We start from the raw sequence: 26,941 nt of genomic DNA on the forward strand, positions 1-26,941 counted from the left end.
GATGGGAATTTATTGGCTTTAACAATTTTGTGTAAATTTTCCTTATTTTTATGTAAAAAACATGGGTAGTCAAAAAGACACCACGCTGTTCGCGTTCATCTCACTTCATATAATTTTGTTTGCTTTGTTGCTAAACATGCACACACTTTCTGATACTGTTGTTATCAGGGTAAAATATTAGTAATATTACTATATGCTCGATAGTATCATTTTTCTTGCCTATGTTTATATAATGCTTTTTCCCCAGCAGGTGTAATTTTAGAACCTGAAGGCTTTGTCTGTGTCTCTATGGGTTCCTATGTATTTTATTCTTTGCTGCTTCTGGTGATTTTGTGATGCGTTAAGAAAATACCGCCTGGAGAAGGAAAATATATTTAGAAGTTAGTAGGAGCTTGTAAATTCGTAACAGGGAGGCTAGGGTTTGGTTATAAGCTCCTCCATTTTGCTGCAATTCAAGAAGCGCAGATATATATTTTTAATCCCTCCTTGTTTCAGTTAGCCGTTTGCCTCGCCTGAGCTTGGGAAATTGCATTGAAAGCTTAGCTTTCACTAAGATACGTGCCTGTGGTATGTTTGAAAAATCAACTGGGGCAGCTGTCTAGAATTTTCTGAATACTACCAAATCCCTCTGTTGAAGGCTGTTATGCTTAGGTGTCTTGGATTCTCACACAGTCACCATGTTATTTAATCAGCTCTTGGGGTGTGCAGATGATCTTTACAAATGATTAACAGAATCAAATCAAGTGTGAGTGTGTGTGTGTGGGGGAAATATGTGGTGTTTGATTTATTTTTAAAGAAAGTTCATTCTGTTGTAGAGCAAGATGGGTTAAGAGGTAGGTTGATATGGTCAAGGCAGGTATAATTAAACAAGGCCCAGAGCTCCTGTGGTTTATATTCAGATGCAAGCCATCGCCTTCAGCTGAAACACCCCCTTTTTAATAAATAGAGTGAAGTTATTGTCCGGTTTGTGTGCATGATTGTCATCGTAACACCTTGGATTTTCCTTCATTCTAGCTGGAGTGCAACTGTGCAGCCTAAACCATAGAATTTGCAGACAAAAGTTGCTGCTTGGAACTATAGTTATTTATGCTAATTACAGGGTGTCTGACAGAAACATAATAAATGTAGAGGGAGATGTATAGAAATATGTTTCTTCAGGCAGTATACAGTTTCACTCTTTGGGTTCAGGCTTGTTTTCCTGCGGTTCTTCTAATTTACTTCTTTTTGAAATGTCCCCCCCCCCCTTTTGTTGACCTGTACTTCATATCACACCCCAAACCAAGATATGCCTTGGAGATTAGCACTTAGTGTAATTTAAATATTTTCCCCTCCTCTATTGCTCTGGACAAGCTTCCATCTGTGAATGTTTTTAATGGGATTCCTCTAGTGGAAACCTGAAATTTTGGAAGGACACCATAACACAGTTAAATAAATTGTCCTGGGCTTTAATTGCACGTCGGAATTTATTGTCTATTACCCCACCTTCTGACACTAAGGAGTCTTGAATCCAAAGTCATAACTTCTAACAAAATTCTTTGCAACAAAGTGGTGTGTGTGTGTGCGTGTGGGTGTGCAGGAGCACTTAAACAGGTAAAAACTCCTCTAGAGTACTTTTTAATCTGAATGTTCATTTTATTTACCTGTTCCCCTTTCCTCCCTTCATTTTGGGTTCAATTTAAATATTATGTCCATATAAAGGCACCTTTCGACAAGTTTCATCAGCAATATGTTTTTCTGAAGATCCTTTCTGTCCAACATCTTAAAAAACCCCGAAGAAATATGATATGAAAGTAGCCAAAGAAATCTGGAAAACAAAACAACAGCCAGCTGCATTGCTATGGGATCCACCAGTAATAGTTTGCTGAAATTGGCCTTTCCTTTTCAATGACTGGCTTTAAAAAGGTAAACATGAAAAATAAAAGATATGTAGGAGATCAGAAGATATTTTCTACTGATTTCAGACTGTCTGCTCTACATTCATGCAATCCAACCCATTGTGTACTTTTTTTTTCATAAGAGAAAGGGGGAGGGTGTAAAAGAACAAAAGAAAGAAAGAAAAAAATTGGGGAGGCAGAAGAGAGGCGAAAGGAAGGAAGGGCAAGGAACAAATATAACAAGAGAAAGAGATGCGGGGTGGGGGATGAACTTTATTCTGTTTAGGGATTAAAATCAAAGCGATAGTCACTGCTGGTGTGTAAATTTGTGCTGTCTGTATGGTTAGTTTCGTTTTGTTTATGAAGAGATAACACAGCACGGCTTCAGATTGCTTCGATGCAGGGTGTGTGTGTGTGTGTGTGCAGGGAAAAGTAGATTATTAATACGAACTTGACAGTGTTAATTGAACCAAGTGGAAGCGGGGAATGCGTTTTTGGAGTCGCTGTTTGTCTGCCTGTCAAGGGTAGAGTGTTGTCTGCTAATCCCAAGACCCTCACTGGAGTTTGTCGATCAAACCCCTTCTTGAATGTCTTCCTCTGGCAGCCATAGAGAGTTGCTATTGCTATTTATAAAGAGCACCGCTTTCATCTTCCACACAGCTTCAGGGTGCAAATCCGTACAGCTGCATGGGAGCCCCTGTGTGGAGAGCTGCCTAGTGTTCTTCAGGCCTTGAATTGCCACAAGGAGGTGGTGGGGTTTGTTTATTTATTTATTTACTTCCAATTGCTGTGGGACTCCAAACTAGCCTTTGATACCGCTAGTTTTAAAGTTTTTGATTTTGTTTCTGTTTTTTTTAAAAATCGCAGTATCACAGAGCTGAAAAGACACTGCCCTGGGCTTTTTTTGCATCTCCTTGAGGTCAGAGAAAGATTATCAAAGCGAAACTACAAGACTGAGGGAATAAGGGTCTGCAGTTATGTGCAATCAAAACAGAGAAAGAATGGATTTCTGAAAACTGCACACGCTTATCTGATTCACACACACACACGAGACCAAAGTGACTGGAAATAATTTCGCTCCAAGAGGTGTCAAAACTAAATGTGTCAAGACGGTGATCAATAAAATAAACAATGGCGTTTGCTTTTTTTAACGTCACAGTTACAAATCCCCCCTCCCCCTCGATTTGATATTGTTTATATTTTGCAGTGATGTGTTGGTTTTGTTAAATGCAAAGAAGTTTTTGCTTTCAGAATAATGGGTAGTGGAGGAGGAAGAGATATTAGACAGCCTACATGAGAAATGATAGTTCAGCATCATTTCAGTAGAGGTAACCTTCCATTAAACAAGTAGCGAGATCTTTATGGAAACAGAATCATATCTGCTCAGAGTCTAGCTACATCGTTCACAAATGTTGCAAGGTAACCTTGTTGGTATTGATTGTGTATCAAACCAGATTTTAATTCTAACGTTCATCTCCGGTTGGAAAGACTACTCCCTAAAATAAGTATATTTCAAAATATGTATTTATTTTCCCTGCATTGCTACTCGACTTTATTCATGAAACCTTAGGCTTATCCACGTAGAAGGTTTGATGGAGACAGAAATATAAATGAACATTATTTTACTTCCCTGCAGACTCTGAGTTTTTGTATGCAATTACATAGCTAAATGTTCTGATAATATTATGCTAAGCCCTGTTTTTATTTTACTTTAAGATGAGCTGCCTCTTTCTGTTATGAACTGGTTAATTTCTCAAAGCATGCTGCTCCTTGAATGAAATAGGCTGGTATTGCAAACGTTATTATTATTTTAAAAAAAATCCTATGCAGCCCTATGGAGAGTAAACAATTCTATTTAATGAAAGTTTCAGTGTAAATAAAAGAAATCTTGGCCAGCAATGTTTTCCTTTGTGTAACACCAAAAATGCACCATTCACAACTAAATTAGTGACCTTGTCTGCTTGTGTTAAGGTTACAAGAACTGGTTTTACTTATTTAAACCCTGTGTTTTTATAATCCCTGCTCGTTATGTATTTCATATCTTGTATATTTTGTCATTTTTTCCCTATAATTTTTTTCACCAGTCCTCCTTTGCACTCACTGTTCTTCTCTATCTGTTCCTCTGTATATAAAGCCCCCCCTCCCGCATATATGTCCAAAGACAACCATTCTTTTGTAAGGCTCCATTTACAATAATTCATCCATGTACCAAAGACAAGATTCCTTTACACCTCCACGTTTTTACATCACAGCATTTTAGCAATCTTACATAGTGAGTATTTAACAAAAATGGAAATAGAGAAAGAATGATGAGTATAATTTTTCCCTCGTGAACATAAAAACAACCGTCACTAGAGACTTTTGATTGACAAATAAATTGAACTCAATAGAGGCCAAAGGGGATATTATACTCCTATAGGAATATTTCCCTTTAAGGACTCACATAAAGCATAGGATCTAAAACGGACTGAGAATAAATTCTGAGAGGGAACGAGATGATGACTTCAGATTTCATAGGCTCTGTCCGAATTTGGATTTTCATACACACACAGACATCAATTTCTATTTAAAGTAGTCCCTTGATAGAATTAAATACACTTCTAACAGAAACTAGGAGAGACTTGTGCATATTTATTAAGAACTTTGGAATTAAGGTGCAGTCTTAATCTTTTCTCAGCTGAAACATGGGCTGTAAGTTTCTAGGAGCTGGGGGCTTTTTTAGCAACATCACATATTAATTCATATTTAGGCATGTATCTGTAGCCATCTGCTTTTTCTTCATGCTCGAATTTCCTATGTTACATACTGGGGAAAAAGGCATTCATGTCATGTGTGTTCAGGGGACTTACATACACTGTCCATAATGTATGTCACTGGTGCATACTGCATCACTAACGGGCATATGCCCCTGTCTTTCTCTCTTTCTCTATCTCTCCTTGTCTATCTGTCTCGCTCTTCGAGAAACCACCATAACCTTCTGAGCCTCCACTTTTCTTGTTCTTGCACAATTTTGAGCATTCACCTTCATCCCACTCCAGTTACTATGAAATTCGAAGTTATGAATTGCCCTTCACAGCACGAGATAATCCACATTTTTTTAAGAGAGGTTATTCTGTGTAGGTTATTCTTTTCCTCCTCTTCCAGAGAAATCCACTAATTCCATTCTTTCAGAATCCAAGGGGCGTGATCTATTTACCTACCTGCCTTTCTCTACAAAGTGAAGGTTATTTCTTTCAAAATTCAGCCCGAATGTTAAGAATTAAAAACAAAAAACAGAACTCAAGCTATTTCAATCGATCTGGCAAAAAAAAAAAAGTTTCCATACATTAAAATAATAATACTAATAAGTGACAAGTGTACATTGTTGCTTGCTGTAAATATTCAGAAGGTTTTCCCTTTCCCAGCTACGCCTTATAGCTGAAACTCACTCTTCCAGTTTTATTTAATGAAAGACACATTTATGAACAATCAAATGATCCTCGTAAAAATTTTATTGAAGGACATAAAAACATCCATGGCTACTAGCCGAATAATTCAGAGAGGGTCTGCAAAAGCTGTCTTTTTTGGGGAGGGGGTGGTGGTGGTGTTATTATTTCCCACTCATGTTTTACAAGGTTATCCTTTCCACTCCAGGAGACAGTTATTAAAAAATAGATATGCATGATGTGACCAACAGATTTCTTGCCCTAAAGCAGGCTTGACGACTGTACTTCCCTGTAACAGATGACAAAAAGTCCATTTATTTTTAGGCTAAAAGAGCCTAAAATCAGATCCTTCCTTGGGTGATACTGAAGTATGATGGGAAGCACACCTCTATTACACTTTGAACCAGTCCCTTTTTACTGATATTCAATTTAATGTATCCACTATAGAATACAAGCTGCAGAAGCAAAGGACAGACAGAGACAAATTACGTCAAGAAATAGTTCCTGGGATACCTTACACACATACCTTATAGGCTCACTAGCAGGACAGCTTTTTATGCCAGACATAGCCACCTCTGGCTAATGAAATGCAAGAGGCATTGCTTCTAATATCTGCATTATTTCAAGAGTTTTATGAAAAGCCAGGTCGCATAGTCTCTATTTAAAAAAAAAAAAAAAAAAAAAAGACCTGCGGATTGATCCACACTGTATTTTTGGGTAAATACAATCACGTGAGAGCTGAGAGCCAATAGCAAACTGGGAAAGGCTGAAAAAATAATTACCTGCCCTGATTGTTCTATGAGAAGATAAAAAGTACACATACAGTTCATACAATAATCTTATGAATGTAAAAGAGGGGGGAACATGTCGGCTTCTGGTCCCATAAGCAACTATTATGTAGATTCCTTGATAAGTCATGAAAATGAAGAGCTCTTGGCATCAAGGTTCCCAGCCACTGGCTCTCACCCTGCAGCAGCTAGACCTTCAGGATTAGTACCGGACTGTGCCGATTTTCCATCCTGCAGTTTTGCCCCTAAACCGGCCGTTTTTACTACTTCATGGGCTCCCGTGCATTCTCAGTCTTCTGTGGTTTACCATCCGTATACCCACCAGCCTCACATTGGGGCTGACACCAGGTATATGCGCACTTGGTTGGAACCCATCTCAGGCGCGGTGTCCTTCCCTGGCTTCCCACCCAGCAGCAGGCATTACGGGCTCAAGCCGGACGCTTTCCCCGGCCGAAGGGCGGAATGTGGCCCGGTGGACGGGCGTAGTTATCCGGATTACATGTACGGATCCCCGGGTGATCTCAGAGACCGAACTCCGCAGACTATACCCTCTCCGGAATCGGAGGCAGTCGCTTCGAGCAAACACAAAGAAGAAAAGAACGAATTAGACCCTAGTAAGTTGAAGTCATTCTTGTTTACAACCGGGGAGGCATTACAGCCTCTCGTACAGTACTCAATAAAATGAAATTACCTTAGAGGGCCCTGTCCTAAAACTCCAGATATACAGGAAGACCCGGGTTTAAAAATCTCCCTAGTCTAACCTCAGGACAAAGTAGTTTCATTTTCATTTTATTTAAAAACGAGAGTGGGGGGGGGTTCTATTTGTTTCTTTGGTCAAATATTCATAACCCAGCCTCCCCACCAAAGCTCCTGCCTCTCAAATATTTCCCCTTTCAGTCAAGAAGAGTCCCTTCTAGTTTAGAGTTGATTCAGTGATTTGGGTGTGGGGGTGGGGAGAAAAACACCCAGGGATAAATAGAGAGAGGTATATATGTGTCTTTAAAAATACCCACCTATGTAATTATTCATAAAATACTCCGAACATGTGGGAATAAACGGAAAGGTGGTTGCCCTGAGAAAAGTGTTAAGGAGTGTGGATTATGGGAGGCAAAGGCAGAAAGAATCTATGGGGATAAATAAAGGCGAAAAGCAGCTTTAGGCAGGATATTGGACTGAACATTTGAAAAAAAGCCCATCTTCTTTAGTGCAAAAAACTTGAGCACTGTGGGAGATCTGATTAGCCCCTTGCACCATTACAAATGTAACCGGTCTTTTCCACTCTAAAATGTTCATCTCAGAATGACCATATGTCTCTGAAATGCAGATAGTTGCTTCTGACAATATAGTGTGTGCATAGAGGCAATGCACAGAGAGCAAAATAAAATGTGATTTCAAATCTGGTGGAACTAGAATAAACGTCCAGTTGTGTCTCTGTGAGTGTGTATGCCTGTACACACAAACATGCGTGCACACACACACATACACAAGTATGCCATGTGTTTATTAAGACTTCTGGCCTAACAATCTGATGAAATGGTGATTTATAAATTATAAATGGTGAGTCTGTGGGTGTCGGGGTATCCCCATATGTATCTCTATATGTATGCATACATAGGGATAAGTATCCATATATGACTATATAAAGTAGATCTGTGATAAAACAAGTAGTAGGATCAGGGAAAACATTCTCCTTTGCTGGTAGATGGCTCTATAAAAAGCCTACAGTTGGATCAAGGAGATGGTTCTAACGATAAAACAGTGTAATTTTTTCGTTCTAACAAAGTGGGGATGATGAGGCAGCAAAGAGAAAGGTCTTTTAGGTTTGAAGACTGTATTTTTGGAGCCAATAGATTTATTCTGTGGCATCTTCCAGATATTAAAAAAAAATAAGCTAGTCATTCTAGGACTGGTATGGTTATAGAGAAGGTATTGGAGAGCAGAGGTTGTAAAGAGAGTTTATGGGCCTATAAAATGGTGGGAATTTTTACTTTTTATGACTATGTTCTTAGATTACTCCTGCTAGGGGATGATTATTATTTTAAACCCATTGCTACGGTTTTATTTACTGAAACTTTTATCCGAGAGCAATAGTAAAAGGAAAGGAAATGGCCCCCTTCCAAAAATAAACACATTAATGCCTTCTGAGGGTCACTTTAAAATATTTACCTGCTAATTTCCTAATTAAACACATTTATTTTAGAAAAATAATAATCTGGGTGTGAGGAGAGGGGAAGCCAGCAGTTGAAATTAATGATTATTTTTTTAAAAAAAAAATCTTCTTTCCCAGGCAATCCCGTCGCAAATTGGATTCACGCACGTTCCACAAGGAAGAAAAGATGTCCTTATACAAAGTATCAGACCCTGGAACTGGAAAAAGAGTTTTTATTCAATATGTACCTCACACGGGACCGGAGGTACGAAGTAGCCAGAGTTCTTAATCTCACTGAACGCCAAGTCAAAATCTGGTTTCAGAACAGGAGAATGAAAATGAAGAAAATGAATAAAGAAAAAACCGATAAAGAACAGCAGTAAAGTTGGCAAAGTCAAATCAATGCAAGAGAAAAGAGGAGAGGGAGGGAGGAAGGAAAAGCTGTTTCTTTGGTTCGAAATGTTTCTGACTTTGAATGTGCTGATCAGTGTTTAGATTTAGTTAAACACAGCCAAGCGTTTGGGAGCACCATGCTTTTATAAAATGCAACTAAAATAAAATGATTTTTTTTTGTCCTTTTCGGGAAAACAAAACAGAAAAGTACTTGAATTTTTTTAATTTTTTTTTAGTATTTTATTTCGTAAGTTAAACTTATCCAGTGTTTTATTTTTTTAATTTCATGACTTTGTGAGTGCATATTTTGTACAAAAGAAAATGAGAAAAAAAGGCTCAAAAGTGTTCTGTCATAGTGTTGGTCTGGTGTATTATTTGTGTATTTTATTCCTGTCTCAGACCCGTTCTGTAATATTGTTATGTTTGCTATAGTAGAACAGCTCTATGTAAATATATACTTAACGTTACAAAAAAAGAAGGAAAAAAAAAAACCCTTATCATGCAGGTGTCTTTTATTTAAACTCCACTTGAGAAACAGCCAGAGTTTATTTTGCAATGGTATTCAAAGCTGTGTTGGGATTCTTAAAGGAGACACCCTTCTTGCACCAGTGAATTTAGCACTGATAAAATCGCAGTCTGTTGAAATGGCATTTGAAATATACCTTATTACAGGAAGCAAATGAAGATGGCTGGAAAGAAAGGACGCTGTTTCCGCTCACAACATTTTGTATTTAATAGTATAATCATAAAATGCGTTTAGGTAAGGGTTATACGTGCCATAAATTTTTAGGTTTGGATAATTAATTGTAGTAATTTATGACCCCCAGGCAATCGAAGTATATGTAAAAGATTAAATATGTATGCTAGGAAAGGGCGCTTGCGGCAACATTCCTCTGTCTGACATCCGCCTATATAGCAACTACTCTGCATTATCAATGGGATGCCAAGACTTGTAGGTTTCTTCAGCTCCTTGCACCTCAGAGGACGTTACGTTGCAAAGTAAAATATAATCGATTGGGGAGGAATGTTTAAAAAAAAAGCAAGAAAAAAGAAAACAAGAAAATGTGTGTGGGGAGAGAAATTTTCGGTCTCAGTGAATAGGTAGAGACTAATTCCACCAGTCTAAATGGGTAGGAAGTTTCTGTTCTATGTTGTAGTGGTCTGTGACCATTTTAAGTGGCCCAGAAGGGCGAGAACAGGCTGTCACAATACATTTTTAGCTTGAGGTATAAATTGATGGGTGCTCAGAGGCTGCTCAGTGAGAGACAAGAGGGGAAGAGAAAGTATAAAAATGATCAGCGAGGAATGCTTAATCATCAAAACTTGTTATAAGGTGCCTTTCTTTAATGAAATGAGGAGAGCAGGATTCTAATCTTTCTAATCAAAATCAGAGCGAGGTAGTAGGACATGCTTGTCGCCTTGGCTTCTCGCCTTCTCCGAAATAAAAAACCTGGAAGTCATTACCCATTGATCTTATAAAATATTGCCCTTTAATATTTCTTTCTTAACGTTTTGAGGTTTCTCCCCCCCTTTATTGATTTGTACTCTCGCTTTTATGGCATCTTGGCTTTTTTTTTTAAGGTGGTATGGGTCCACCACAGTACCTCAGCTTGAGCATCATCCTGGCACCAGTGGAAGCTCAAAGCTCAATTCATTCAGAGTCCAAGTCCCCTGCTTTTTATGTTTGAAACGTCTTAAGGAGTCCACTGAAAGGTGCAGGTTAAAAAGCATTTTAGCAGGGCCAAGAATGATGGGCAAAAACAAAAAACAAAAAACCCAAAACAAAACAAAAAACCAACAACAACAACCAAAACTGAATCCAACCCAACCCAGAATTGCCCTGTCATTTCGTATATTTTTCTCTTTCTTCTCCCCTTCTAAATCCGTCCGCGTGAACTCCATTAAAAAACAACAACAAAAACACTTCGGATTTCAAAGTGGATTGGCCATCTCATATCTGCAATGGAGAAAGTTCATCCCTTTTATTGGAAAAGTTCTCACTTTGGATGGGACTTTTCAATCAGATTCGGGCCCCCCTCTCTGTAATGAAACGCTTTTATTAACGTTGAAAAGAAATGATCCATGCGCCTCAGTTCTGAACCCCCCCCCCATTCAACCAGTTCTCATTTCCAAAGAGACCATAGGTCGCTTACCCTCCCCCAGCCCATCCTGCAGTCTTTACTCCCGCACAAGTCCCATTGGAGCTTATGGGCATGAAGGGATATGGCCCCTTTTGTCTCCGTCGAGGGTTTTCTTTTGTTGGTGATGGGCTGCAGTTACAGTTTTAAATCCTGCTGCAGTTACAGTTCATGTGCAAGGCTCTTAACTGCAGAGTTGCCTCATAATTTTAAGTGTCATTTGGCTGCTGGTTGATAGTGGGGAATAATAACTGAGCAGGCATTGAAATTATCTGCAATTGGAGAGTCTTAATCTTTCGATAAGAAAAAGAAACGATGCAACGTGACTTTCAAAGGCGGGGGGGCACATTTTCAAAACCTTGCGGTGAGTATTGCTGGTCATGAATGTAACAATAATACTCAAATGGAGGATCTTCCTTGGGCATATGGTTTGCATCTCTGTGTATATATTTTCCTGCTTCGTTTGAAAATGGCCCTTTTGTAACGCACACAAAAAAGACAGGATACTACAGCTGTGAAAGCTGTCCATAGGTACATTTCCGCAGGGAAAAAAAAGCCAGTTTTACAGCTCTGTTTGTCTCACTGTTATGTGTGCTGAATAGAATTGAACAAAACAGGACCACAGAACTGGCTAGACGTCTGGGTTTAATTGTTTTATGGTTTAAATAAGGTGGGTGCTTTTCTCTTTGAAACCGGATTATTGGAATGTTTTGTCTACAAACTACAAACAACAGACCCCCTTGGCTCAGGGGGGAAAAATACCACCCTAAATTAAAACTGATAAAAGCACTGAAGGTTGAAGGAGAGATGGTACGCTGCTGCGTTTGTTTGTCAGTGTGTATACACGTCGTGCTTTTTGATGAGTTCCTTAGCAGAAAAAGAAGAAACAGAAATAATTTGTGCAAAAATACTACCTTCTTGTCTGTGAAGAAACAATCACTATCTCATTTTATTTCTAAGGCGTCATATCAAGCTCTCTGGCAAATCAGTAATTCGTGTAATTATTGGTTATAAAATGCCTCCTGATAAACTCAGAATACCCATAGCCACTTCACAGTTTAGTAAATCATATAGTTTTCTTTGGCTTTCTTTTAGATTTAATCTGATTTAGATGCTTGAAGAAACCGCTCCTTTCCCTTTTTGACAGAGGGGATCTCTCTCTCTCGGGTAAAGAAAACGCAAGATGGCGCTGTTGTTCAATATTAGAAGTCTTTTGGCCCATTAAGTTACAACACATCCTATTACACCTTTAGGCCTCTAAAAGGTTGTAAGAAAAACAAATCAAAACAAATATGTATAAATTCCCTCACCTATGACTTGTAAATTAGCGTATAATGTGTATCGGAAAAGCAAACACATTAGAAACTGTCAAGATGGTAGCACAGCTTTGAGTCTTAGGTAAAATAGTCTTTCAATAAATAGATTTTTTTAAAAAAAAATCAGTTAATTATATCTGACGAGACACAGAGCCCCTCAGTCCAGCAGCAACCAGTAAATATATAAAATGCTCGCAGATAAAGCTGTTTTGTTGAAGTCTTTTTCTTTATTAGAACCCAACACAAGTTACCCCTTTTCAAGAATATGTTTCTGAAAAAAAAAATGAAGCCGTAACATTTTTTTGGCAGTAAGATCAGAACATTAAAAATAACTCACACCCATGACAAATACAATAAAAAATATATAATCCTACAATCCACACAAATTTATAAAGCTACATTCCGAAGCGTGGAGACACACACACACACACACACACACCAAAAAAACTGTAGACAAAGAACAGCACTTTCCCTGGACCGTAAATGTCAAGATATTTTTAAGAAGAACTGAGAGTTGTACATAACTGATTTAATGAGAGTGCTTTTTGCATGGACCTTGAAGGTAAACATTTATTCTTAAACCCTCATACGGCGCGATAAATAATCTGCATTATTTACTGTATCTTTAGGTATCACACAAATGCACATTCGGCTAAAAATGTAGCTAATGTTTCAGTCACATCATTTTATTTCAGGAAGAGACTATCTGAATTCTCAGTCATTAAATATAGATCCACCGCCATGTATATAATGTTTAGTTGTTGGATATTTAAAAGGAGGAATTACGTTGATCATATCCCTGTAAAATGGTCACATTGACTATTAGCTGCTAATTAAGGCGTTTATAGCCCCAGGTGCTTATTTCCCCCTTTAAATTGTTTTTAGGCGTTTAATGAGACATAACATTTTCTCATGTAAAATTCGACATGCTAATTCTACCCTGTTTATAATTATTTTTAATTTGTGGGTAATATTTGCTCTCCGTACACGTATCTTTTCATTTCAGTAATAACCTAAGACATGGTTGGAAAATTGCTTTCCGTATATATATATATGTGTGCATATTTGAAAAAAAAAACCCACATCAAATCCCTATTTCTGAAGCTTTTTGAAAGAGAAAATACAATCATTTGTTTTATTTGGGGACACCTAATAGACATGGGAAAGGGTTGTTTGTTTTCTCCCTCCTGAAAAGATGTCTACTTAAAAAAAAAAGAACACACCTAAATGACAGTCTCGCCAGATATTTTAACTAGTTCATGCCACTAAAATGAAGAATTGGAACGCTGGAAATATCTTCCTAAGTTTGGGTTAAAATGTGTTTCACTCTTCCACACTTCAGAACAGTTGGCATTTCTTAGGTCTTTTCTGAAATGAATTAACTTGCATTTTCAGAAAGAACATAGGGGGAAAATTTGAAGCCATCGCTGGAAATATTTGAAGGGAAAACGCTGACAGTTAATATCACTCCATAATTTATAGACGTGACTTTGATTTTTTTCACTTTTAAAAAGCTGCAGAACAGCACAGGAAAGATTAATTTGCAGCCCTTTTTCCCCTCAAAATTTTAAGAGGAAGACCGTTAGCTTATGCTATATTTAATGGTCTGCGTTCCTTAATGCTGTCATAAAATGAAGTGTCTCAAGTGAAAGGTTTCAATGAATGGTCATTCACAGTGAAGAGAAACTAGAGGGGGAAATAGGTGTGTTAGCAGCATCTGTAAAATTAAAACATGGAAACAACTATCTGTGATTTAGAAACATGTCGATTTTTAAAGGCAACCCTAACCACACACAGACACAAAGATAAACACGCAGAGATACCCATACAAAAGAGAGTTCGTACTCTCTGTCCCATTCTCCCTCTCTTTCTTCAAAAGTAGCTTTCTTAAATGCATTGTTTACTGTATTTCCTTGAAATGATGCTTTCCTGTTATTTTCAGCGCTGGGGTTTCAATGGTTGGTCCAAAAGGAAGAGGAAAAAAAAAAATCCCAGACTCTTTATTTATTTATTTATTTATTTGTTTATTTATTTATTTATTTTTAAAATAGGACAACAATAACCAACCAATCAAACCAATTGTCTCCAATAGGGGCAGCTTCTCTTTTTGTTGTGTTTGTTTGTTCCATTTCGATTTTTCAACAACAACAACAAACAACAACAACAACAAAAATCGGGAGAAGGGATGCCACGAGCTCAAGAGGGTGCCGACTAATGTCAGAAGAGAAGAGACGAAAACCTCACTGTAAATGCGTAACCTACACTCAGTTGGTTTCCTGTTTGTCTTTAAACCCCTTCAAAATATCGCCACGAAAATAATATTTCTATTGACACCGAATTGGTCTGGCTGGCGTTTCTTTTACCTGTTGAGGTTACCTAAATTGACCTCGCTGGCGCATGTATTTGCTGAGATAAGTGAAGAGGCTCGCTTGCAAAAAATCACCTAAGGATATTAATGCGCACCTTTCATAACCCTCCTTCATTCATTAGATATGTTTTTCCCCCTTCCCTTCTGAAGGCTGGTTTTTCCACGTACCCTTCACCCCCTTCAAGACCCCCCAAATCCTTGTCATTTTCTTTCTAGCCTGTCTTGGTGTGGAAGAGTGATGAGTACAAATCGCGTGTGAAAGCGCCACACCATCGGGATTTTGAGGAATTTGCCTATGGTGTTAAAGGGAAGGAGCAACTTACAGACAAACTGAGAGAGAGCTCTACCTACCGACAGATACAAGAGAAGTCAAGAGCATTAAGAGGCATAAAGCAGCCGTATACACACTCAGGCACTATGAAACGTCTTTGAGAGCTCATAAAAAAAAAAGCCACAAAACTCAGGACTTTATACAGTCCAGGGAGAGCCTAGCACTAATCTCTTAGAATTAAAGACTTTTTTTTTCATGCGAAAGTCATGAGTTCCTACTTTGTAAATCCTCTTTTTTCCAAGTACAAAGGCGGTGAATCGCTGGAACCAACTTACTACGACTGCAGATTTCCACAAAGTGTAAGCAGGAGCCATGCTCTGGTTTATGGTCCGGGCGCTACCGCTCCCAGCTTCCAACACCCTTCACACCATGTCCAAGAGTTTTTCCACCACGGAACCTCCAGCATCTCTAACTCTGGATACCAGCAAAACCCATGCGCCTTGGCGTGTCACGGAGACGCGTCTAAATTCTATGGATATGAAGCTCTACCAAGGCAGTCGCTTTATGGTGCCCAGCAAGAGGCGACCGTTGTACAATATCCTGACTGTAAATCGTCTTCCAACAGTAACTCTAGCGAGGGACAAGGCCATTTAAATCAAAATTCGTCTCCCAGTCTCATGTTCCCATGGATGAGACCACACGGTTAGGACATTTTTTTACTCTCCTCCTTTAACTATTTTCCTTTATTTTATATCTTTATATATATATGTCTATATATGAAAAAAGATAGGCATGGCTGTAAAGTCTGAAAGAAATGAGCAATTTTTAATAATATTTCTTCCTCCTAGGAAGTCCTTTGAAATCAGACAAGCCAGCAGTTACTAGAGAGACAGCAAGGTGATAATACTGTGCAAAGGTTTTAAATCACAATAAAGTAAAACTTGTTTTTTATTGCTTGCCTTGAGGATAGGCAATAAGATACAGCTCCCACGAGGTTATTTGCATGTTGATAATACACTGCTCTTTAAAATGTCATATAGCCTTTCTTAACCGCTTGGAGACTTAGGCTAAAAGGTAGGAACTTGCATAAAGGAATTATTCATACTTTACATACCTACGTTTATATATATATGTATATATATATATATGTGTGTGTGTGTAAAACATTACACATATATATGTATATATGTAAAGTATTACTCTCTCTATATCTATATATAGCAAGATCTATCTATCTATCTATCTATCTATCTATCTATCTATCTATCTATCTATCTTTATATATAATTAAATAAAAGTTAAACTTAAAGGGGAACTTAGTTCAGAGCTGGGTGGGGTGGAGGGAAATTCTACTGTCCTGGACAGGAAAAGATAAAGGGAGAAAGGAAAATGGACTTAACAGAACTTTGTTTGATGAAGTAAACTGAAACCATTCCTCATTTGCACAGAATCCTAAATACTTGAAAGTACAAGTTTCTCTCCTCTAGCCTCCAGGTTGTACATAATACTTGTTAATTCAAAACATATGAAGGTTAGACTACCGAGTGCTAATTTTAAAGGACAATCTAAGTAATAAAGTTTCCCCCAGCCCCCAAGAAGACCCACTTGCCTTGTAAAAGCTTATAGGCTTTGGCCCAGAAAAGGCTTAAATTAGACATAAAGTGGGAAAACGTTATTTATCAAAGCTTTGATTTACAGGTAAACACTTGTCATAATTTCAAGCTATAAAATATTTTAGCAAATCTATGATTTTTTCTCATCGAGTAAGCACTATGGAGAAGGGAGAGTAAGGAGTCAGATTCAAATACATAAGCCCTTATTCTGTTGTTGTTGTAAATGTCTATTTATGTAGCTGTTTTCAATACACTTCCTGTGTATGTATATACATACACATATGTACTCATCTCTATATGTGTATACACACACATTGATAATACAAACACACAAGGGAGAGCCAACTTATCCAACAAAAATGCAGGTCCTTAGGGCTCAAAAATATTAAGAAGCTGTGAACATATATTTAGTGAGCTACATTTGCAAAAGGAAACCACAGTTAGACATTTTGCAGAAGAGGAGTGGGCTGGGGGAGGTTGGGTTAGTAATAATAATATTGTTAAAAAAATTAAATAGCTTGTTTCATTTGATTTAACACCACAGCTAAAATCCATCAAATATTAGGATTCTGGGAGGATATATTTTGTGAATTACATTTGCAAAGGGAAACAAGAGGTGGATATTTTGCAGAAGAAGGGTCTGGAGTGGGAGGGAGCATGGTCAGGGTTTATTATTATTACTACTACTACTATTATTATGAAAAATAAATAGTTTTTTTATTTTGGTTTAATACCACGAGAGGCTGCAGGCATAGAGAAGAGAAGACCACCAGTGTATCTAGGAAAGATCAGGCAAGGAGTTAAAAAAAAAGCACAAGGAGAGATCTAACAAGTTATGTTGTTTGTGTTCTATAGCTCCCGGAAGGCGCAGTGGCAGGCAGACTTACAGCCGGTATCAGACCCTGGAGCTAGAAAAAGAGTTCCTCTTCAACCCTTATTTGACACGGAAGCGGCGGATTGAGGTCTCTCACGCCCTGGGACTGACGGAGAGGCAAGTGAAGATATGGTTCCAAAACAGGAGAATGAAATGGAAAAAAGAAAACAACAAAGACAAGCTCCCGGGGGCCAGAGACGAAGAGAAAACCGAGGAAGAAGGGAATGAAGAAGAGGAAAAAGAAGAGGAGGAAAAAGAAGAAAGCAAGGACTGATTTCTCAGCTCCTTGAAGTCTCGTTTTATGGCAGATGATAAATCGAGATGTTTACGACGGTCATTTGCTTTTATAGAGTATAGAATGGAGAGCCTCACACAGCAGTAACTACCTGTCAAACAGTTGTAGCCTTTTTTATTGTCATAGAACAACTTCCCCTACTTTTTTCTATATATATATCTATATATATCTATATCTATATCTATATCTATCTATATATATATATATAGATATTTGCATTTTTGGTTTCATAAATATATGGTTGGCTTTACTATAACAACAAGGGGGGGGGGGAACAACACAAAACAATCATTGAAGCAAATGCCACATCTCCAAACAGTAGATTCTCCCCTACTCCCACTCCTATCTGTCTAGGTAAAGATATATAGATAGATATATAAATGTATGCATCTTATGTATTCGTTTTAATAGGTTTGAATAGTATTTCTTCTCTACCTTGGTTTTCCCCATTCATGATCCAAGGGGAAGTATGATATTGCTTTCTGTTAGTCTTAGCTTTTTAAAAATATCTATATATCTATATATCTTCAGTGCTAATACCCAGTTATCATTTAACTTTTAGCTGCCTGTCTGTATTGGAAGATTGGAGGAAGATCATAGGTGATACCACGCACATATTAGCTATATATGAATATATCTGTATGTAGATAATACCTATACGCCTATGTCTCGGTAGGCCAAAACATGAAGGCTAAGAGCCTAACATTTCATGATTTATATAGGCACTGTTTACCATTTCACTGTGTGAGCACTCGAAATTCTTAATATACTACCTAAAGGGAAACCTGCAATAATAATCAAATCTATTATCAACAAGGGGCTTACATATCCTAAATTTTACTTGGTCAGAATTTATTAAAGGAAAAGAACGAGCGAGCTGCGTTTTGCCCTGATGCAAGCTACTAAGTAGCATAAAATAAAATGATAATAATAAAAAAAACTTGTAATGTACTTTTCACTACCTATAGAAGGAGTCATGCTTTCAAAGTATTTGTAATGCGGTTTTGTTGTATTTGTTGCTGCTTATTTTCTTGGAAAAAAAATTCCCAACAACTGAAACTGCCTAGTTGAGAACGCACAGTATTGTATTATTTTATTGTGCTTATAAAGTAGTGTAGAACTAAATTGCACTGAATGTATAGTTATCTATTTGTCTTGACTTATCTGTTAATGCAACATGCTCGAAAAAAAGTCATTTGTTTTATGTAAAAGCATAGTTCTGCGTGTTCAAACTCTGAATGTAGCAATTTCTGCCAGAAGCCAATTTCTGGACACCGTGGATTTGTATTGTATACGTGAGACATTACGTAAATAAATAAATAAATAATAATTAAAAAAAAAAGATTTTAAAAGGTCTGAGTTGCATAAATTGTTATGCATTTATTTAAAACCGTTCATCCACACACACACGCAGCTAGGAGATGTCAAAGAGTCCCAAGTAATATTTCATAGATTCAAGTTACTGGTCGCCATGCTAGCATAGTTCAAAACCAAGAGCCATCTTTAAGTTGCGAGGAAATCAGGATGTCTGACTCTTGGCACAACTACAATAAATATGGGTAATTAGACATGGTGAATAAGCCAGGGGGCAAATAAAACCTGGTATTATCATTACCAATGCAGTATTGTTTACTGATATGTAGTGTTAGTGTTTTTTTAAAACTCCATTTTCAAGTTGCAAGCTTCCAGAAATATTCATTGTTAAAATTCTTCTCTTGGTATGAAACATGCCTACGCATGTCCACCTTCCTTGGGATGGATTTGGGTGGTGGTGGGGGGCAGAGAGAGAGGGAAAGAGAGAGCAATGTATTAAATGTAAATATCTTTATTTTACTTTCCTCACCTGGGAACTTCTACTGAGAGGTCTCAAACGTGTAACATGCTGGTCTTCCATAGCTCTAAAGTGCAGCTAACCCGTCACTCTTTCTTTCTTTGCTCAAAATGAGGTTACAATAACCCAGAAGATTCAGAATTTCTCATGTCATACGTATGTGCAATTTGCTACTTGCAAGCGATCGTTATAAAGCGATTGAGAGATTGGAAAGAGATTATGTATACATTAAAATGTGCCTTAACTACGTTGTAGAGATATTCACAAGCCATACTTGGACTATATGAGAATATAGTTAACTAAGTGAAACCCTCATAAGCATCTTACCAAGAAAATTGTCATGAAAGCAATGAATAGCTTTTTTCAGATACAAAATCAGAAAAATTTTTTATGAATCAATACATAAATCCCAGTTATCGCTCTTGCACCTGAGGATCTCTGAGTGACACGACACTGAATCTCTTCCAATAAAACCTGAATGTGATGGCTTCATTTCTTCCCGTTGTAAAATAGGAATATTAGAAATATGCCCCCAACCGTCATTTTGTTAAACCATATATGCTGATCTTGTAAATATTTTTTTCTTTTCTGTTGATAAATGGACTACATCATATCGGCGTAGTGGATATAAAAGTGACGGGTTGTTTACAATGAAACTATAGATAAGAAAGCACAAGATTCCTAAGATACATCCTGATGCCCTGAACTATGTCTGGAGAGGAGATTGGGGCTGGGACATTCTTAACCCAAAACACCAAGCTTAAAGGATTTAAATGCCTCAAATAATTGAAAGTGTTGGATACTGCTCAGGAAGAGTATACAACAAGGAAGAACTAGTTTATAACATATTAAATCGATACAGATATGTATATCCATACACCCCCATAACCCCACAATTCCCACACCCCCATATACATAATGCATGTGCATATGCAATATAACGGTGTATAAGTGTAATTCTAGATTTCTAGTACCGTTTATATGTTTGTGCATATACAAATGCTCAAAACACACACGCAATGTATATGCATATAGAATATGAATGTGTGTATGTTTAATTCTAGAAACCTAGTGCAGATTGTATGTCCTGCATGTATTCACGTTCAGAACACAAACACACACAATGCCTATGCATATGGAACATGGATGTGGTGTATGCCTCATTCTAGAATTCTAATGCAGATTGTATGTGTGCCTATTATTCATGTTCAAAATACATACACAAAATGTGTGTGCATATGCAATAAGAATATGTCTATGTAGAATTCTAGAATTCTAGTGCAAATGGGGGGGGATAGGAATTTCTATCTATCTATCTATCTATCTATCTATCTATCTATCTATCTATCTATCTATCTAATTCTAAGTGTACACTCCCTCCACTCCCGAATTCTAGAATTATACACAAGCATACACACACTTCTATGTTATTGCACATTCTAGAGTGGACATATATGCTCATGCACTCATTTTCTCCACGAAAGGGCTAAAAATAATAAGGATCACTGTAGAGTTTTCCATTTCGAATGTAGACACTTAAGGTAAACTGTTTTATTAGGCATAAAATAGGCTGGTTTATCTTAACAGAGGTATAATCTTCAGGGTTATTTATCTGCCATTTACAACACCGAAGTTTTCTTCCTTTCGCTTCAAGAGAATGTATCTATGCTCTTCACACCTTCTACAGCAATGTTAAGGAGCCTTTGCAGATAGCAGCTTGCGCTATTACTGAACTTTTTTTGTTTTGTTTTGTTTAAGGTCTTGTCGAACCCATACTTTTCTTAGAGAGGTTCAAAGAAGAAAGATAATTTATCAAAGTGTTCTGTTTAAAATTTTTTAAAAAGTTGTGTGCGCAGTCTATCCATCATATTTAAATCCACATCTCTAAGTAGTTTTATATGAACGAATACCACATAGCGACACTCATCTATCAAACGGTTAGGAGTTAAATTATTGAAACTACAAGTGAAGCAGTAACTTTTGGGGTAAATGTTTATGCTGTCTAGTCAACACAACAAAGTCGCATCTTCAGTTGACATCCGGTTATTTTTGTAATCACTCCACCATTTCAAGAGAAAAAGAGAAAAGACGATTTTATGGGGTAAAGTAATTTGAAAGAAGATACGCTGTTCACAAAGTGGCTTATTCAGAAACGATCATTGCTTCAGTATTACTGAAATTAGAGTCATCTACCCGCCTGAAGTGAGAAATATCCTATTTCACGCTTTTTATTAGCCAATCAAATTTCCTTCGGATCTCCATTTGTGATTTGTGAAAAATGTAATTCCTTAAAAAACTGAGTTTGAGCATATTGCTCATTTTGTCTTAATTTATTATTCTAATCATAGCAGCAGCTACACGACAATGCAGGCATTAGGCTAAAAAATTCGTTTAGATTTTATTCTCGAAATGGGCACAGATTATATTTTAGAGGCAACGAATTTCTCTGGCATTTATTTTATTTTATTTTATTTTTATTTTTTGCACTGCATGCAGATAGGCTGGAGGATGGGTTGAAAAGACGAGGATGAACACTGAAAGTTTGAAAAACAAAACTTGGAAAAAAATGAATCCTTACACATTTTCTAGCTGTTATATTCCCCCCCCCCCCCCCCGATTTGATCCTCTTGTTACCATTTCCAAAGGGAGTGGAATTATTATTTCTCGAATATTTAATTCAAGGAAAGAAGCGACAGGCTATTTTCCTAGACAAGGGTGTTGGATAAAGGGAATGAAAATTAAATACTGAAGTCATGGGCCCTAATGTTTCAAGTGCGGGGAAAAACGTGTGGGACAGGTTACCCTCTGACTTGCAGGGCTAAAATTTCCTGTTCACTATATGGATTCTATTCTCTGGTTTACTCCTTGGAAAATGAGGAGTCCATTGTGTTCTTAGAGCTGTTGTGGTGGTTGCTTCCCCCTCGTAACTTTTAACTACCTGTTATAAAATTTATTGGTGGTTTGTAAAGTGAATAATGTAATTTCCCTTCCATCCGGTTGTATTGCAACCTTTGTGTCGTTCGGATAGACAGACAGACAGACAGACACACTTAGCCCCCACCCCACCCCCCAAAAAAGCAAGCAAACCAGAAGTACCTGCAGAATTGAACTCTGGAAATAGGGAAGCATGGTATGAAAATGCGTGACAAATGACTGAGTTCAGTTATTGCGACAACGTGTATTTTTCCTCCCAAAGCTTTCTGCCATGCCTGGCCCTGAAGCTAAGAGTTGGGATTGTAAAATGTTTCAACAAGGGGAGAGAGGGGAGAAAGTGTAGCATTTAATCTAAACTAGCAGATCTGGTCTTTGCGGTTGTCTATTTGCAGACTTGTGGACGACTCCACAGGATCAAAGCAGGCCTGTACCCGACACACACACAAAAAAATCTCTCTGACTCCAAATCAATATTTTCAAGTGTTTGCATAGGCCCCAACTAAAAACTCAAAGAAAAATAATATCTCCTACTGTATAATTCCTGCCCATCCTATCGCATGATTCAACGAAAGAATCAGACTCTGAGATGTTTCCTTGAGAACTAGTATTAGCTGAGATTTCCAGTCACAGAGTGATTTTAAAAAAAAATCCATCAATGAAACTGTAAAATTGGATCCGAAGCTGTTAATTTAAAAAAATCATACCGACATTTAGGGTAAAAATGTGGGAGTTTATGGGTAAATACCGCATCAGCTGCTCAAGTTTTGACTATTATTTGGAGAACTTCACTCCAAATCTTAATATCCCAGGACAGGATATGGAGATTGGATCAAGCCAAAGAGCAAAATTATTATAATTTAGAAAACCAAAGGAGAGTTGAGGATCGCAAATTTGTGTTGAGCTTGCTAGTGAAAGTGGACACACCCTCTCCTAAGAATATTGTGTTGCAGAGAGATGTTACTACACAGTTTAATTAGGTTAGCTTGAGGAGCTTGCAGACACAATAGTGTTATTTAGCTTTTCCTACATCCTGAAAATTAACACGGTTTTATAATGTTATTATTTTTAAACCTTCCAGTTCACCGCCTTTCCTTCCTGCCTCTTTAAAGTCCATCCTTCCTCCATGTTGATCTCTCTAAGTAGCCCATTAATTAGCAATAATAAAAATAAAAACCATTATATTGTTAAGGCCGTATCTCCCTGGTCAAACAAAAAAGGCTCCACATTAAGACAGACACTAATGCTAAGAAATTAAAATCTAGTACGGGCGCGCGCGTGTGTATATATATGTATGTCTTATATGTATTTATATATATCCAGTATTAATTTGCTTGCTTTAATTGGGAGGAGGGGTGAAGAGAGGAGAAAAAATTACTAATATTAAAAAAAGAATTGTATAAACATGGCGACAGACGAGAGCATTTGCACTCGTCACAAAAATGCAACGCATTCCTGGTTGTTTGCAGAAAATTTACAGCTAAGCAATAAAAGTTTACGACTGAATCACAAGTTGGATTGGCCACAGGAAGTCATGTGGACTCCATCCATGAACGTGAACTTTTTATTGTGGTTTCTCTTATGACTCTTTCACAGTAGTCCTCCCTTTAACAGTCCAAGCAGTGCCAGGGATAGGATGGTATTTTTCCCCCACCTAATTATTAGCGTTATTATTATTTTTTTTAAAATCTAGATTTTTTTCCCTCCTTGGGGTTGGAATTGTTGGTTGCTTTGGGCATTTTGGGAATAATGAGTTTACTGCTGCGTCTTGTTGCCGCCTCCTATTCTCCACCCCTAGGGGCAAAACGCAGTACATTGCCTTTGGAGGATGCAATGATGAGGGGCACAAGGAGTTGTAAATACCTTTTTTTTTTAAAGAGAAAAAAATAGATGCCTTCCCAAGCTTCCCCCCATCCCCTGTCCAACCAGAGAAGAACTATTTTGCTTTTGTTTTCCATCTTTTTTTTTTAAATCTTTCTGTGGAGATGAGCTGCAGCGTCAGTGGAACAGAAAGAGAGAGAGAGAGAAAGAGAGAGAGAGAGAGAGAGAGAAAGAGTGGGAGAGGGGGAGACAGGCAACATTGGTAAGTGTTCCCTTATTGGCTAAAATGTGTAACTAATGATCCATAGCAATGGGTGTTAAAGATAATGATGCATCGTTTTGCGAGCGAGGGGTAGGCGAGGGGTGTAGCTTGGATATGACAGAATATGGCCAGGATCGGCACAAATGTAGTTAATTCGGTGCAAAAAGGGTTTACGGATGGTGATGTCACATTGGTGGGGAGCTGGTTTGCTGGAGACAGAGAGAGATGCGTGCTGCAGTCTGCCTTTCCATTGACAATGGTGCAGTGTGAACGGGGGGGGGTGATGTGCTGGGGAAGGGGTGGAGGAGAGGGTGGGGGGAGACTTACTGAAAGGCCTAAGAAAAGCATCTGATCTACTGGTTAAACGAAAGGAAACCGAGAGGGCTCGGTTGGAACGGGGGAGGGGGGGAGAGAAGGGGAGGTGGGAAGAGCAGAGCGAACCCGGAAACGACATTTTCCATGAAAATGAAAAATAATCCCAGTCCAAACTTTTAATAAGAGGCGATCATTGACTATCTAGAGCACATGCGCAGTGTAGGCAGCCAGCCGCATCCAGGAAGCGCAGGAGAAAAGCTTTTTAGTGCCATTTTTAATGAGCAATTACTGGGTTGCTTCTATTTGTGTGCATCAGCCACTGACTGGCTGGCCCAGCCCCCACGGGTTTCAACAAATGATTGAAATGGGGGGGGGGGGGAGATGCCGCCTGCCCCCCCTCAGAGTTTTTATTTTTAAGTACTTTTTAAATTTCGAAATCGTCCTTTATTCACAAACTCCGCCTTCTGGTCCAAATAGTCTTTAAAAACATCATTACGGAGATTATATTCTAGTCTCTCGTCCCAGAAGGAACCATTTCGAATATTTCATTCCACCCTCTGTTTTGTATAGTAATAACTTTCTTCTGGGATATTTTTATATTGGTTTTTATGTTGTCATATTGTTGTTATTATTATAACATTGTTTAAAATTATGCTGATCTTTATATTTTATGCGGTCTTCCATTTCTCGCCTGTTTTTTAATTTCTCGGAATAATTTTTGTTCATTTACAACATATGCAATTTAAATTATAATCTCTTTCCCTATATTTCCCCCTCTTTCCCCTTCTCTCTCCATTCATTTGTTCACTCGTTCCAGAGAGAACAATATATGTGATGTGTATTGGTTTAATTTGAGAATGTATGTAATGTATTAGCTTAATTTCCTCGAAAGTATATATATCTCTTTTTTCTCCTGACATGACAGCCCCTCATGGAAAAAGCATCTCTAGATTTGTAATAGAAATTCCTGTTGGTAAAAGTTACAGTACAAAACAATGTACCTAAATAACAACATGAAGTAAAAGATAAGCCAGACATTGTTGTGACTAAGGGTGGGATGGGGGAGGGGTGACAAAGACAATTCTTGCTTCCTGGCTCATTATAAATTACTACTGTTCCCCCTCCCCCCATATTAATACAATATGTGGAAAAAGGCATTTAGAAAGGAGTCTGTGTTAAAGTTGATGCGATTGATTCGTAAACCGTGGCACTAGTGAAATATTTCGCGTTTTCTGCCCTTGAATAATAAATAAATAAATAAACAAATAAATGAAATCTCCTCTTCTGTATTTCAGTCTCTCAGGAGAATACATGGGGGTTTATTATCTAACGTGATAAGTGTTTTGGAAGTTACCAGGGGATGATTCTTAATTTGATTTCTATGTTTCTATGTGTGATATATATTGCAATTTTTTTTAAAAAAAATAATATGTTTTTATCCTACTATCCTTCTAAAATCCATTTATCTATGCTCTGCATTTTATTCTGAAAATTATCTTCTTCTTTTGGTCTGTTTAAACAACAACACCCCGCCACCAAAATACTTTCTCTCTTGGGTAAGCGCAAAGAGGTATTTTAAATTTTTAAAAAATGTTTCCCAGAGGCAATTTCTGCGACATACCTTTCGGAGACATTATTGTAAAAGGAAGAATAAACTGGATTATACTGAATTAAGTTTTTTTATTTGTTTTGTTTTGTTTTGTTTTGTTTAAAGTAAGAGATACAATTTTGTCTTCGGTTTGTTCACTGAAAACGCATTGTGTCAGCCCTTGTCTGCAATCCCTATAGTCATAAAGACACTTTCTGAGCAAACAATGACTGTTTATTGGAACCAGGTCATTACAGAAATAGTATCTTTTAGGGGTTCCAGACTAAATACATCTGCATTCTTCTCTTGAATTGTGGTTAATGGGACCAAAAATCTGTTCCCTTTCCTTCGATATATTATTGCAGTAGCTGCATTTACTGTTTACAATAACCACTGTCAGCTCTGAAAGGCCTGGAATTGGGTATACAAAACAATTTTTGATGTATTGATTTTCTACTTAGGCTGACGGATTGTCATCGTTCATATACTGGCAATGCTGAGAAACATTTTAGTACGTATTGAAGGAATAACGTAATGATTTATATTCTCTGAGTTTTACAGACTAAAACAGAGGAAATAAATTGCTTCTTTTATCTATAGCATCAGTACGCAGGAGGGATTATAATAAAATAACCACGTGTTATTGACATATGCTTGCAGAAAAATAACAGCTTTTCTACTGATATAGC

At 37.6% G+C, this 26,941-nt stretch overlaps 3 protein-coding genes across 6 annotated transcripts in view; all 3 read left to right on the forward strand.

Moving 5' to 3' along the window:
• Positions 1-4,440: 4,440 nt before the first annotated feature.
• On the forward strand, positions 4,441-9,724 carry HOXC9 (homeobox C9). Its single transcript, XM_038378417.2, has 2 exons — positions 4,441-6,701; positions 8,375-9,724. The coding sequence occupies exons 1-2, from the start codon at positions 6,164-6,166 to the stop codon at positions 8,617-8,619; spliced, it is 783 nt and encodes a 260-aa protein (XP_038234345.1). The 5' UTR covers positions 4,441-6,163; the 3' UTR covers positions 8,620-9,724.
• Positions 9,725-14,122: 4,398 nt separating this feature from the next.
• HOXC8 (homeobox C8) lies at positions 14,123-18,756 on the forward strand. The gene is made up of 2 exons (XM_038378419.2): positions 14,123-15,424; positions 17,191-18,756. The coding sequence occupies exons 1-2, from the start codon at positions 14,989-14,991 to the stop codon at positions 17,481-17,483; spliced, it is 729 nt and encodes a 242-aa protein (XP_038234347.1). The 5' UTR covers positions 14,123-14,988; the 3' UTR covers positions 17,484-18,756.
• A 2,510-nt stretch (positions 18,757-21,266) lies between these two features.
• HOXC6 (homeobox C6) overlaps positions 21,267-26,941 on the forward strand; it is a 71,044-nt gene continuing 65,369 nt past the window's right edge. For 2 of the 4 annotated variants that reach the window (XR_006278371.1, XR_006278372.1), the window contains exon 1: positions 24,335-24,349. Coding sequence is in view for 1 of the 4 variants with exons in the window: in XM_043506739.1 (XP_043362674.1) it covers positions 24,252-24,349 (98 nt within the window). In the remaining 3 variants the exon portion in view is untranslated. Of the gene's footprint in view, positions 24,350-26,941 lie in introns of all 4 variants that reach the window. The other 2 variants (XM_043506739.1, XR_006278370.1) reach the window with 2 other exon arrangements.

Source organism: Dermochelys coriacea, chromosome 20 (genome assembly GCF_009764565.3).
Source record: "Dermochelys coriacea isolate rDerCor1 chromosome 20, rDerCor1.pri.v4, whole genome shotgun sequence".
In the NCBI taxonomy this organism is placed as follows: domain Eukaryota; kingdom Metazoa; phylum Chordata; order Testudines; family Dermochelyidae; genus Dermochelys; species Dermochelys coriacea.

Coding starts and splice junctions, on each gene's coding strand:
- HOXC9 (XM_038378417.2), top strand. CDS start 6,164: ATGTCGGCTTCTGGTCCCATAAGCAACTATTATGTAGATTCCTTGATA. Junction 6,702..8,374: donor AAAGAACGAATTAGACCCTA/GTAAGTTGAAGT, acceptor CTTCTTTCCCAG/GCAATCCCGTCGCAAATTGG.
- HOXC8 (XM_038378419.2), top strand. CDS start 14,989: ATGAGTTCCTACTTTGTAAATCCTCTTTTTTCCAAGTACAAAGGCGGT. Junction 15,425..17,190: donor CCCATGGATGAGACCACACG/GTTAGGACATTT, acceptor TGTGTTCTATAG/CTCCCGGAAGGCGCAGTGGC.